The following is a 14,665-nucleotide window of genomic DNA, read 5'->3' on the forward strand; positions in this document are numbered from 1 at the left end:
CTCGTAGATTGATTTTGATAAGCAACCAAAATCAATTGTCTCTTTTTGTATCTCAATAGTTATATAGTGCTAAACTTGTTGTTTCATAGAGGGTCGATAATAAACTATTAGGAAAGCTGCTATGATACGTGCCTAGAAGAAATATCCGATCCCTCTTGTTTTCATCCTCCATTTTGTTATAACAATATCTTTACTTATGTGGCACACCGAATACTCCGAAAAAATAATACATATTGGTGTAAACGACTCTTTCGTTATATTCTATATTTAATTTCATTATATTATATATGCAAAATAAGAAGAAAAAAAATACGAATTATATTATAATTGTATTTTGTCCATGTTAAGTTTATGAAAATATAAATATTTTTTAAATTTAATGTAGTTAAATTATTGTGCATGACTAAAGACCTAACCTAGTTAGGACTAAAAACCACTCAAAGTGTATAGAGGGGATTCAATACATAACCTTGAAGTTGAAATTAGCTTGGTTGCATAATTGCATTAAGCTTAAATTATAACTAAAAACTGCCCAAAAGCAATGCAACTATCATTCATAAGATTTTCGACATCTAATACAATTTGTGCCTACAGGTGTGGCACAAAGTGTCAAAAGACCTAGTTACATTTGCTAAAAGAGGTTTTCCTCAACCATGTTCATTCACTACAAAAATCTTTGCACTCACTAATATACTACACTTGCAGTATGCTCAATGCCCCAACGATTTACAAAATAAATAAAAGAGAAATAACAAATCTGAATAATCTACACCGCGGTGGCAGTTGGTAACAATGTGTCAGACTTCCTCATAAATTCATATCAGTTGGCTGATCAGAGGGCTTATTTGAGCTGTCCTGGTCCATTTTAACACAGGCTTCTGGTTGATCTGAGCCCAAATTTGGAGCCTACAAGTGAGAAGAAAGTAAACAAGTAAGCCACCTATAAAAGGTAAAAAAAAAGTAAATTTTCAAATGCTTGACAGGCTCAAAAAAGGTAGATGATATGTCATCAGTTCACCTTCAAAGATGTATTTCCTGTATTATAAGAGACGGCCATGTCTCTTGCATGATCCACAGGCTCTTTGACATCCTCCTGAACACATAATAACAACAAACCAATAAGTTGCTCCTCTACGACCTCAAGAAATCTAAAATAATCACTAGTACCACGAGGTACAGCCAAGTAATGAGTTTCATCTTTAAGCCACAGATAGAAAAGTGTCTTGGTGCTTATTGATGTATTTAGTTAAGCTCACACCTTTAGAAAAAGGGCTTTTATAATGTACCAAGTCCAAACAGGAGAAAGTTTCTATCTATTGAAACACAATTACAAGTTAATACAACCCATAGGAAGGGAAGTTATAAAGATCACATAAGAGTCTGGAAAGAGAGTATGATATTCCTTGGTGCAGGTACATGCATAGCAAAAAAAACCACTCAATGTTACTGCTCAGTTAATGAGATGCCACGCTAAATGCACCATTAAGGTAAACAATACTGGCGATACACAAGGATGAAGGGAAAAGCAGGAGGGGCAGCCCAAGCAATGCAAAAAAAAAAATAAAGAAAAAAAACAACAAAAACCAAAAAACACCGCTAGACTGCATGCCAGGTTGAGCTTGCTTTCCGAGTGATGTAGTTACAAGTAGGCTATACAATCAAGACTAAGGTATGTATACCGGACACAGGTACATATCTGAATGATTAGACCATGGCTCAAATTATAGGACATGGGAACTCTTGAATTTGGACATTGGGAATGGGGACATGTCAATCTAAACATTTTTTTTCAAAATAATCAGAATTGTAAGCAGACTTTACACACCTTTTTAATTCTCAAGCTTTTATCCAATCGATTATCTTGTAATGCTCTTGTTAGCCAACCCCAAATCATTTGGGACCAAGGCTTTGTTGTTGAAATCAGAATATATATAAACTAATTGAATATAAGAGTCCCCTAAAGCTGCTAAGAGGAGGCTCCCATCTTTACTTGGGGATTAAGTATATGTGGCAAGGTCAAGTGTCATGTATGGATACCTTACCTATATCCTTGCAGCATTCTGTGGTATATCCCAAGTCAAAGTAGGCATTGCAACTTTGCAAGTGGGAAATTCTATTTGCTAAACTTAGGATCAAACATTAGGCGGATCACTCTCTGGGAACATCTAAATATCTAATGGACACTTGGATGGCGACGCACTAAATTACTCAAACTTTGGAATTAAACCAAGAAAAGAAACAAACTTTCTGTGACTTTTAACTGACAACTTTTCAAGAGAAAACTTGCACGTAATATTGCACAATAAGACTACTTTTCAAAAGATATTTAAGGAGAAACTCTTCCTCAAAATATTGCCAACAATTCAATTGGAAGGTGCATTGAAACTTGTAGAAGCCATAAAACATTTTGATTTATTTTTTTTGGTTACTCATTTTGCTCATCTCTAAGAAATATTTGCACAAGTTCATCAGGTTATCCAGCTTAAGAAATGTATTGAACTCAATAAAATGCTTGTTTGTAATAGTTGAAATAATTACAGAATATATGGTGAATGGAAACTCCTAAATGGCTAAACTAGTTTTTCAATGCTTAATAAGGATAATTCATACTATTGTAAGTAATGTCCTTATATTAAATAAGTTAATTACCTCTGATTTACAGTTTGTTACCTTCACTTGCTTATGATCCTTTCAATTTCTAGGTTCCTTTGCACTTTGGATGGTGTTTCATTCACAGGTTGATGGTTCATCCTTTAAAGTTGGTCCACAACTCGCTTAATTCATAATTATTCAACCTAGTGGCTTGCAAAAGGGCACATAAGCTGTGTCCACAACTATGCTTTTTTCTTATATCATTTCCATTAATATCCCAAACACAACAGACCATTGATTACCTTATTTCTGTGTGCTTCAACATAACTAATGTTTCCCATTACTATTATATTGGGCAGAAAAGGCAAAAGAAAAAAAGGATACAACTACCCCGCTCAAACTTTGCAATAAAGGCAAAAGAAGTTCAAGTACCTAGATACACCAATCTGGCTACACAATCACAAGCTAAAGGCTGCGAAGCATTAAGACTTTTATTGTCTAGAAAGAAATAAATTATCTACACTCTACATGATTACATGAAGCAATAAAAATGGAATTGAAGGTTGTGATGACATATGTCAATGCAACATTGCAAGTTCAGCAGACCTGGGTGCATCCTCACTGATTTGGATATCACAAGAGAACTAAAATAGTTTCAGCTTATTATCACTAAACAGACATTAGCGTTTCCTCAAATACCTGGATGTCATCACCCCTATTATTATGTCCATGCCTCAAAAAGAAATATTCTAGTTAACCAATGAAAGGTTTAAACTTTAAGGATAATATTGCCCGAAATAAGTTAAAACCATAGCACAGACTATATACAGCAAATCAACCTCAAGATAGATAGAGACATACCGAATCTTTATGATCAGGCTCCATAATCTCTCTTTTCACTCTGCTTCGTATTGATAAGGGGCTGCACCAAGCAAACCAAGTATATATAACACAAAACTGAGATCCGCAAAAAAAAAAAAAAAAAAAAAAAAGGATTAAATGTTAAAATAAGCAAAGGAAAATCGATTTTACACACCGGTCATCATCAACCTCCATATCAGAATCTGGATCCCATCTTCGATCTGGATCTTGTTGATCTTCATCTTCCTGAACAGTAGGAAAAACTTCACGATCAATAAACAACTAAAATAATGCTCAGTAGCATATGCAAATTTAAGGGCAAGGACCTATAATCTGCTTCTCGTGTCTAGAAAAAAAAGTATGATATATAGGGTGTTTTTTTTTTGGTTACTGGAACAATCCAAATAAGTTGCAACATAATCAATCCTCAAAAAAATTTATGTCGCTCAATTAGGGCACATAAATTACCCATGAGGTTCCATTCAGGCCACAACTAATTTTCTAAGAGAGGGACATCGCCATCCAAATTTACTATAGAACATGGTATTAAACTCGACTTTCACTGCGTAACAAACACATTGTAAAGGTTGTTGAGCTTACAATGACCACAATATTAAGCCGTGAATTCGCGGCAACGCCACAATGCCCACAAAAGTGGTTCCACATCATTATTGTGAATGTGACGCACAACTAGATAAAGGCATGCTTTAGAAACCTTAAAGAGGCCTATGTTTCTCATAATTTTGCAAAAAATTTGCTCATACGACATCATTACCCCAATGCTTCCAGCAAAGCTCCCACTTCAAATAGGATAAACAAGGGGATGGATTCAGATGCAAGCAAACTTACGCCTACTAAACCAAAGAAGATGTTTCCACTCAAACCCTAGTCTAACTCCATAAGAAATAGGTTCAGATAGTTTTTAACTATCTAAATTATTTATGTGAACAAAACCACTTGAAAGCTTTGGTATTGGCTATGATGTGTTCATGATGATTTCTGTGTTTTCAAAGGCACCAAAGAAAAAAAAAGGCACAAGGTTTGGTCATTATGACTTGTTTGCTCTTTAACAAGGAGAACCATACCATCAAGACACGCAAGAATAAGAGGTGGAAGAAACAAGATCTAACATGGCATTAGCAATGACATTGTCTCCAGGTCATAGGAATTTCAAGGTTAGAAGTAATCTAGAGTATATTTGAGCATCGTACACATCTGTTTCCTAGCAAAATTGTGTTAGGTAAGACTACTGTATACAAGGATTTATTCTCAGTCTACATAAAGTTCATAACAGTTGCAAATGGATCACTAACAAACCATAAACTATCCAAGCTATCCAATAGCAGCTCCCAATTCTTACATAGATTCTCAACTCAAATATCCAAAGCCCAATAGTAGCTTCACAACTTAACCCTTCCTAACATATAGACTTATCTAGCAATCATAATGCTTCCCTCTCTTTCTTCTACCAACAATCTCTCTTATCTATCCCCACATCTCTCTCAATAATTTCTCTTTCCACACCTCTCCTCATCTGATGGACCCTTCAAGGCTCATAAACTCAAACCCGTCACTATCTGCAAAATTTAGACATGCATTCTTTGAAATCAATAGTGAGGTTGATGGATCAGATGATGTTATTTACATAATTACATGCACGTTATTACAAGGTTACCTTTTACAGAACTTTATGGCTCTGCTATTTCATCAAGATGCAATCGGTGGACTTGAAAAGTACCAACTATTAACTAGGATATTAGCAGAACTTAGTATTGGGTAAACATGTCTTATTGTTGAGGACAGCATACTAATTTGCCATATTACTGCCTCAAAGAGATAAGCTTGACGATGTCACCTAGTAGTAACAAGTCACATGATAGGTAAAGAAACTTTCATGAAACAAATAATAATTATAATTAGCTATGAGCTATGAGCTATGAGCTATCTACAACAACAGTTTCAAAGCCTAATATGCCAAAGAAAAATTCAAACCATGTAGATAAATGGGGTCGGCTACATGAACCAAAAGTAATTATTCCGTGTAGTCATCGACAAAAATCTTCCTCCTCCATCCCTTACGATCCAATGCCTCATCCTCATGCAAATCCATATACTTCATATCCTTACTAACTCCCTCCAACCAAGTCATTTTCAGTCTCAGTCTCCCTCTCCCTCGTCTAACCCCTTCATGGTCCCACTTAGAGCTGGCAATCTCTGACACGACACGACAACACGACCGAAATGGCACGACATGAACACGAAGTTACTAAGAGAAAACACGAAATCGACACGACACGAAATCAACTCGAACACGACCCGTTTAGATAAAGTGGTCAAATTATGCAATTATCTAACATTTTACATAGTTTTTGATAAATTTTATGAATAACACGAAATTGACACGAGACCAAACACGAACACGACACGACTCAACTTTTTGCCACCTCTAGTCCCACTCTTCCACTCTTCGTACCGGTGCACCCTCGGGTCTCCATCTTACATGTCCAAACCAACGCAGATGATTTTCCCTTACTTTGTAAGCAATGCTGGCTACCCCTACTTTCTTGCGAATGACATCAGGTTTCGCAAACTGATGCTTCTAATCAATAAAATAAAATCCTGATATACTTAGGTTTCTCACCTAAGAGGCAAGAGACTCCTATTTTATTTTAATATCCTAAACTAGCATTGCTTAGTTAAGGACTGACTTAAGCATCAGATTTTTATCTATGTTATTTTAATAGCAAGCATATCTAGGGATAAAAAAAATACGTTTACTCCATTAAGTAGGGAAAAAAAGGTCAAACAAAGAAGAAAAACAAAACAAAATTGGAATAAGGGACTTAAAATCCACCAGAGACTAAATGGGGAAAAAAATAAAAGAACGCAAATCCTTCATTTCTTCAGAACTAGATATGATAAGGTGTGATTAAAACATTCCCAAAGAAGGCCATAATAAACCAATAAATCCCACAGAAAACCAAAGAGGCAAAGACTATCAGCCATGGAATATTATATTACTTACTTCACTCCAACAAAAGCATTGGCATAACAACAATGAAAGCAGATTGCACAGTATTTTATGGTCCTTACATGGTTATACCTTGCAAGCTTCATAAACAATTAAATCATAAATGTAGAAGCACAATGAAGACCTAACAAACTGTACAAACTCTACCATAGAACACCGCTGCCTAAAAATGAAAAACGGATGATTCTAAAGCTCCTCACAACAAAGCATCATTTTCACATGAGGAGATGGACCCTAATTTGGTATCTGAAGATGCAATTTGCCACAAGCATTGTGTTTTCCCAAACTAGCAACCAAAACAAAAGCTCTCACCCACTTTGGACACTTGGCGTTCAAATAAAAGTTAAAAGAGGGAAAAATTGTGAGCTGTGAATTTCTTGCAAGGTTTTTATAAAAAGAATGACAAGTAAATGACATTGAGGAATCAACTAACCATGCCCTTCTATCATGGGGATCATGTTATTAAACAGAATCAATTAATCACAATGATCCCTCCTAATCAAAAACATCCAAGAAAAGTTATCACCGAAGATAGCTTTAAATGATGATTTATAGTGATGAGAGTGTTTGTCTGTTTGACAATTGGTTGACAAAGCAAAAGGAAACTAAAAGGTTGCTCTTCTACCCAAGAATTCACTTAGAAAAAAAAAAGAAAAGGGTATGCTTCCTATTACCACCTTGTAGTTGACCATGGGAAATAACGATTGCAAAATCTGTGAAAGGGACTTCCAAGGGCTAGTAAAGGATCCTATTAGTTATTACACTTGATCCCAATCATTCTTTTGAGGACAATACCTACTTCATACTTGATCTGTCCCAAATTAGTCATAAAACTTCCCTCTTTCATTTGTCTAATACTCCCTTCGTTTTTTTTTTTATTCTCACTTGGGAATGCACAAAGTTTTAGGAGAGTAATATAATATTGTGAGTGGGTGAATAAATTATTATAGTAAAAGTAAGATAGGGACCATGAAAGAGAAAGTATGTGAGAGAGGATATATATTTTTATTATTTAAGTGGGGACCATGGAAGAGAGAGAAATGATAAAATAATTTGAGTGTGGTTTAAAGTAAGAGAGAGAAATGATAAAATATAGTATAAAGTTACTAAACATAGAAGTAATGCATTTACAAAAAACATCCATAAAAGAAAAGTGATGCAAATAAAAAAAAAACGGAGTGAGTAATAGTTATTACACTTTTTTATTGGCAATGGTCACATTATTATTTTAATACATCTCTCTTTTTACTACCAAGAATTTATGGCCCACTCTATCTCACATTTGATAAATATCCCACTATAATTTATCACATCGCCTTCTTTTACAAAATAATACTCCACTATATCCTTTCAAATGCACTTTTCCAAAGAATAACAATCAAAAACATATAACTATCACCTAAGACTTTGTGCCATTATAAGGGTAAGAACTAATCAGAGACAAAAGGAGTACCATTCTAAGTGAAAGAGATACACCACAAAAATATTCCAATAAGGAGATCTTTTCAAAAAACCGAATTCCTAAGCTTAAGCTTCTCTCTTCGAAACAAAAACGTTCCCAACCAACAAGATGATCTCTCTTCTCCAACTCCAGACCACCAAAATATCTCTTGTAGACCACTCCTATTTTCTAGCTACAGCCATCAAAAAAGCAAATAATAGAGATAAAAGTTCCAGAGAACCCCTTCCTTCCCACCGACTCAATGGTATACAAAACATAATGGGCAGGCCAACAAAAATCAAAATGAATTTGGGGCCAAACTAATAAAAAACACAAAACCACAAATGCTTTGGCTATATTGTAATATTCAAGGGGACAATACTCTGCCTAAACAACACTCCTCATTCATACAAAATATTAAGATTCCTTCATCAACTAACAAGAAAAAATTTCATTTAATTTCATTTTACAGCCCTCCAGCCATGTATTTATTCCCAGCCACTGAAGATTAGATAGATTTCAAACAACAAACAGATAGGTGAAAAGGCAATTTAGAACACTATGCAGCAGCACTCCTAGACAAGAATACTAACAACAAAACTTCTTGCACATAATCAGACTTAACAGCTTACTCAGCCAACAAAGAAATAGCCTCATGCCTTTAGCATTACCCCATAATTTACAATATTTTCCCATGCATGATGCATCCATGGAATTAAAACTTGGCCGCTCTATACACACTGTAACGGGTTTGGGTCTAGCCATTCCGAGAAATGCCGTTATATAATAGCGCATTGTAAATCACACCCAATTCGCCATGACGGCCATTACATAACGATAGAATGGCATTCTATAAGCATTTTATAAATGTAGCTTCCATTATATTTAAGTAATAAGAAGAAGATAGACATAATGGAAAAATAAAGTAGATTTGATATTCAACATAATTTCAAGATCTAAGGTCCGAAAGTAAAATCCTGGGTCTGCTAATTAAAAACAAGAACCATCATCAAAAAAGGAAGAAAGATATTGGGGCATGACTTTACCTAGCTCAAAAGCACAACGACTGTTGTTACTAAACCTCCCATTCATGAATCTTACAAAAAATTATACACCAAAAACCTTATGACTTCTAAGGATTTTATTTTCAAAACGAGGCATCTCAATGCAGATAGAGAGATAAATAAGGATTATATGGGTTAAACTAAATTTCAAGAGAAACGGAACCGAGATAAATTTCCAAAGAGCTGAAACTAGCATAAACAGAGGAAGGGGCCAATCAATTCATTCCATAATAGGGTAAGTTAAGAACTGCAAAATAGGAGACACCTTATGATCTCCATGAATCTAAAAACCTCCCAATTTTTTAATCAGGATGACATTCTTAAATAGACAAAGGGACAATAAATTGTAAATAAGAGTACAAGCAGAGAGTAGGTAAAACCAGACATCATGATGATTGATGACATAATACAGGTCTCAACAAAATTCCTGCCAGTTCATATAATCAATGTCAACAGGGTTTTCTATCAACCCAAAGTCAGGTTGTATTCTAGCAAAGCAAAGTTATTCAACACTCATAAAACAAGACAAATGTTCATATTAGTCAGCAGAACAGTATTTCAATGATTGCAAGTCTCATTGCTGCATGGTATTGCCATATTAGTGAAGAGAAGTACACAAACAGAGCTTAATGTTTTCCAGTATCACCTATGAGGCCATAAATATGATTTTTGAAGTTCATATAACGTATGAAGCATAATAAATCTACCTCATGGAGCTCAGTATCAGGAGGACACTCCTGGAATGGAACGCTTGGTGCATGCTGTAGGGTTGAGAGGTATTCAAGAAGCTTGGCTCTAATTTCATCCAACATAGGGCGTGAGTTCTTGTTTTCCATATTACTTGGAGCAACATGGAGAGTATAGTCTGGACCAAAATACTCAAAGTACTCGTGTTGTGGCATCTTATCATCAAGTTCAATCCCAAGGGCAACACCAGTCTGCAATAGCAACAATAAGTTATCACTAAAGACATTAGAAAGGGGAAGTTAGCCTTAAATTATTCTTACTTTTTTCTTTTTATTAAGGCAGAAAAATCATGCATAGTTGTTGTATTCAGCTTAACAACCTTGTCATGATTCCTCAATTAGAAGAAACAAATCTTACAAGCAATGAAGACATCAATGAGATTCTAATGCATATTCAAGAACAATATATTCACAAAGTCAAGAGGAGTCCTATGGACAACAGTGAATAATTCACACTAAGATTGTAGCAGTGGGGTATCTAGAATTACAAAGCACCAATTATAATAGTGATAACATTATAACATTCAAACACAATAAATCATCATATCATTTAATAAAATAATTATAAATTATATAGAGTATAGAAATAAATCTAATAGAGTTTTAAAATATACTCCGTATCCGATACATTTTGGGAAAAGTAGAATACATAAGGTATGTTGTTTTGTGCGTGCCAATGAGAAAGTGAAATAATAAAACTAAAAATATTTTATTAAATTAACATTGGGTAGTTGCGCTTCTCAATTGCAGTCTTCACTTGCTGATGACTTCTAATTTTACCATCAACTCAGCCCCCAACAAGCAGTGAAGATAAGTGGTTAGCTTGAGCCAAAAATAAGCACAGCTCAGAAGACTTCACAGCCTCTTTCCAGAGCTGAAAGAAATTGGAAAGCTACCCATCACTTGTATTACACTTTGCAGTAAGTTCTATCATTGTATTATATAAGGATTAAGACGGAAGAGTTGGCAGCAAGAGCCTTCAGATAAATGCCTCAAGGAGGAACAATTATCTCTGGATGTAAATTGTCCCACTTTTACTCTCCAAAAAAGTTTAATAATAACCAATTCAAGTAAACAATGTAATCCAGCATAGCACGTAATGTTTCCCAAAAGACAGTATTACAATCAATATAATTATTCTTGTACGCAAAATTTGAAAACACTAAGACTTAAACAAATGAAATAAATGTATTTATCCAGTAAATATGAGCAGCGGAAAGACTACAAACATCACTGATCAAACTTTCCAATCCAAAATTGGCAGGCCTAAGTTATCCTTCAAAGGAATATTACACCAGTCCATATTAATAGAATAATTATATTTGGTGAAAATCCCGTAATAAATTTACAATTAAACTTTGGGACAGGATTGTTTCATTAGTGACATACTATAGTTTTAATTCCAGTAAGATGAATCAGAACAATTAAATGCAAGTAATAAGCGTAATGATGTCTAATAATACTCCAAAAACATGATCCACCTCAGGAAATTTACTTTAAAAGGGATATATGAACATTGATTTCTTACAAGGAAGATCATCCTCTACATATGTGCCGTTTCTGATTAGCATACAAAGCAAATATCATACCTCATAACACCAACAACGAGCTACATTTCTTATAGTATAGCCACCTCCACCCACCAGCAGTAGCGGGACATTGAAGGATCTCATGTATTTGACGCACTCTGCATGGCCTCTGATGGAGAGGTTAAAACAGCCCAATCTGTCACCGGACAAAGAATCAGCACCACATTGCAGGACAACAGCCCCAGGTTTAAAAACCTCCATTACTTTTCCCATAATGGGCCTAAACAATGATTGGTAGCTCTCATCATCAATACCATCATCTAAGGGCACATTGAGAGAATAATACTTCCCCTTTCCATATCCAATATCACGAATATCTCCTGTCCCAGGAAAATAATCTCCAAATTTGTGAAAAGACACTGTCATGACCCTATCTGTAGTATAAAAAGCTTCTTCTACACCATCTCCGTGGTGAATATCAATGTCCACATACAATACACGCTGCGATATTTCAAATGTGCTTAGTGTAAATAAAGTTAGTAGATAAAAGGACAAGTTAGTAGAAGTATAGTAGATTGTAAAAATAAAAAAATAAATAAAGGCAAGTTCAATGGCCAATTGGCCAAATTTTTTTAGTATTAGCTTCTGAATTTTGCCTATCATGGTTCTGATTAAAAATAAAAAAAATAAACGAATAAATAAAACACATATTATCAGCAGTTCAGCACCAATATAGTGCAAAACACCTAAAAGAGCTCAATTCTAAAGACATATTTCATCTACAATTCATAATTTAAACCAGGCTTTTCACTCTTTACATTTTTTTAGTATTAGCTTCTGCATTATGCTTGTATAATATGGTTCTGATTCAAAAAAAAAAAAAAAAAAAAAAAAAAAAAAAAAAAAAAAAAAAAAAAAAAAACCATAATGTCAGCACCAATATAGTGCAGAACACCTGAAGTATATAGGCCAATGAGTTGATTCATTGGGCAAGAGAAAACAGATACAAAATAGCTACTGAAGATAACACTACGATTGAAAACACATTGTTTCTTAGTTGCTGGCTCTGCCATAAACCATGTCAATAAGGTTCTAAATGGTTTATTGACGGATTCTGAAATATCTAGACAGGTAATAAAATGAAACAATCTCTTTCATAGAAAATTAGTTTTCAACACATCAAGTATACCGTCATTTTTTTTATCATACATACTCACAGCAAAAGAATCTAAAGAGCATATAACTTGAACATCTAATCATTTTTTATAAATCTAACTAAGTAGCTAGTGACCAATTGCAAAAAGCAATTAAATATTTCTAGTCAAAAACCTTCTGATACAAGTTTTTATCAAGGCTATAAAGCTATATCATATAATCATAAAATGGCCAAGTAACCAATTGCAATATTCACCATTAAAGACCATAAAAAATTGTACACAAAAGATAGACCTTCATAAACATTTATAAATTAAAATCATGAAAGATGGTGAAGATCACTTCTCTCACCTCATGCACTTTGAGAAGTTCCAAAATTGCCAAAACAATATCATTCACATAACAGAACCCAGAAGCCTCGCACTTTTTCGCATGGTGCAAGCCACCTGCCCAATTAATCGCAATGTCACAAAGCCCATGGTTCAATTTGACCGCACCACCAACTGAACCGCCAGCATAAGTCTGACAAAACGAGTACAGACCATCAAATACAGGACAATCTTCACCAACATTAAATCTCTTCAACTGCCTCAATTGATCCTGTTGCGTTTCAGGGGTAATGCACCTAAGGAAGGTCACATAATCATCGGCGTGGAATCTACAAAGATCTCTATCTCTTGCAGGTACAGGCTTGAGCACTTGCATATGTTGAAGCAGACCATAATGAGCTAAAAGAGCATGTGTCATACGAATTCTATGCGGCTTCATAGGGTGACCTTGCCCGTAGTAATAATTCCCAACTTCCGGGTCATAGAAATACGAAACTTTACGTTTCACTCCGTCTGGTCCAGACGGAAGCGAATTACCTCCTGAGTCCATCACCTAATAAATGGACAAATGGGTAACGAGTCCTAACACAATTAAAGTAAATTTAACGCGACAAACATAATGCATTCAAAATCAAATGAAATTTAACGCAACAAACATAAAACATTCAAATGTCTCGGATTAACGATGTCATCCATTACTGATGCATTTGAATTTTATTAACCAAATGGAATACATTGAGTAGATAAATTATGAGTATAGTAAACTAGTTCACATGAAAATGTTGCTCCAGTAGTTTATAGATGTGTCATGAATGCACTTGAATTTTCGAACCCTAAACTTACTACACTGACAATTAAATTAAACCCTAGATTATGAAATTGGTATGATGATTACAAAAGGAAACAACAACAGCTTACCTCAGAAGCTATTTCAATGGAGGATACAGATATTAGAGGGCGCCTCAATGGAGATCGTCAAGTGCGCTTCAATGGAGAACCAACTGAAAGAGAGAGGAAGAGGAGGTAGGGCTCTACGTTCATCCGGCTCTTTTATTTTTCCTTATAAAATCGACCTGTATTTATGGTATCCTATTATTTTTTATGAACTTAAATTATTTTTATTGAATTGAAATTTTTTTTTTTTTTGAAATAAGAATTGAAATTTTTTTTATTGAATTGAAATTCTAACTTGAGAGTTAACTATGACCGTAATTAATAAAGATCTCTTATTTTAATTTAGATCAAGAAAGATGGCAGAGGAAGTGGTAACAACAATGAGGGAGGAGAGCTGAGTGAGGATGCAAGGCAGTTGGCAGTGGTCGCCCAACAGTTAGCAAGAAACTCGACCAACAATGGAGATGCTCAGGGAGAGCTATTCAAGAAGGTGGCACAAAGCAAGCCACCAACCTATCAAGGAGAACTTGATCCAACGGTGTTGGAAAATTGGTTAAGGGAATTTGAGAAACTGTTTGGGGGCAATTGGGCCAATTGGCTACCTAGAAAATTCGAAAGTAGGTTGTGCTACCTATTACCTCAGGGGTGAAGCTGACATTTGGTGGCAACAAAATGAGGCTACAATTAAGGTGCTACCTAGGTTTAACTGGACTATGTTTCAGGAGAAGGTTAGGGACAAGTTTTATCCTAACTTCTTACAGAAACAAAAGGCTAAGGAATTTGCCAACTTAGCAATAGGAGAAATGTCAGTGACTGAGTACTACACCAAGTTTATTGAACTATCACGATTTGCCAAGGAGTCTATTGCTACGGAAAAGTCAAAGGCTAGGAAGTTTGAGAGTGGATTGACTACTGATTTGCAACTTAAGCTGTGTGGACAAGTGTTCAAAAACCTTGGATGAAGTGTATGGGAGAGCTGCACACCTTTATGTGTTGGAGTTGAAGAAAAAGGAGTTAGCTGAG

General features: G+C 35.0%; 1 protein-coding gene across 2 annotated transcripts; it reads right to left on the reverse strand.

Annotated features, from left to right (window-relative positions):
* Positions 1-470: 470 nt before the first annotated feature.
* LOC110724571 (histone deacetylase 19-like) lies at positions 471-13,964 on the reverse strand. Of its 2 annotated transcripts, none has more exons than XM_021903983.1 (8): positions 13,667-13,964; positions 12,771-13,330; positions 11,325-11,765; positions 9,697-9,927; positions 3,629-3,699; positions 3,454-3,514; positions 1,019-1,093; positions 471-906 (listed from the first exon to the last, which is right to left on the reverse strand). In XM_021903983.1, exons 2-8 carry the CDS (start codon positions 13,296-13,298, stop codon positions 808-810), a joined length of 1,506 nt encoding a protein of 501 aa, XP_021759675.1. In that variant the 5' UTR covers positions 13,299-13,330; positions 13,667-13,964; the 3' UTR covers positions 471-807. The 2 variants fall into 2 exon arrangements, with proteins under 2 accessions (XP_021759675.1, XP_021759674.1); XM_021903982.1 differs by having other exon boundaries at positions 12,771-13,301; positions 13,667-13,961.
* Positions 13,965-14,665: the final 701 nt, after the last annotated feature.

Source organism: Chenopodium quinoa, unplaced genomic scaffold, assembly GCF_001683475.1.
Source record: "Chenopodium quinoa cultivar QQ74 unplaced genomic scaffold, ASM168347v1, whole genome shotgun sequence".
NCBI classification, from domain to species: domain Eukaryota; kingdom Viridiplantae; phylum Streptophyta; class Magnoliopsida; order Caryophyllales; family Amaranthaceae; genus Chenopodium; species Chenopodium quinoa.

Coding starts and splice junctions, on each gene's coding strand:
- LOC110724571 (XM_021903983.1), bottom strand. CDS start 13,298: ATGGACTCAGGAGGTAATTCGCTTCCGTCTGGACCAGACGGAGTGAAA. Junction 9,928..11,324: donor CTCGTTGTTGGTGTTATGAG/GTATGATATTTG, acceptor TTGCTATTGCAG/ACTGGTGTTGCCCTTGGGAT. Junction 3,515..3,628: donor ATGGAGGTTGATGATGACCG/GTGTGTAAAATC, acceptor TGCTTGGTGCAG/CCCCTTATCAATACGAAGCA.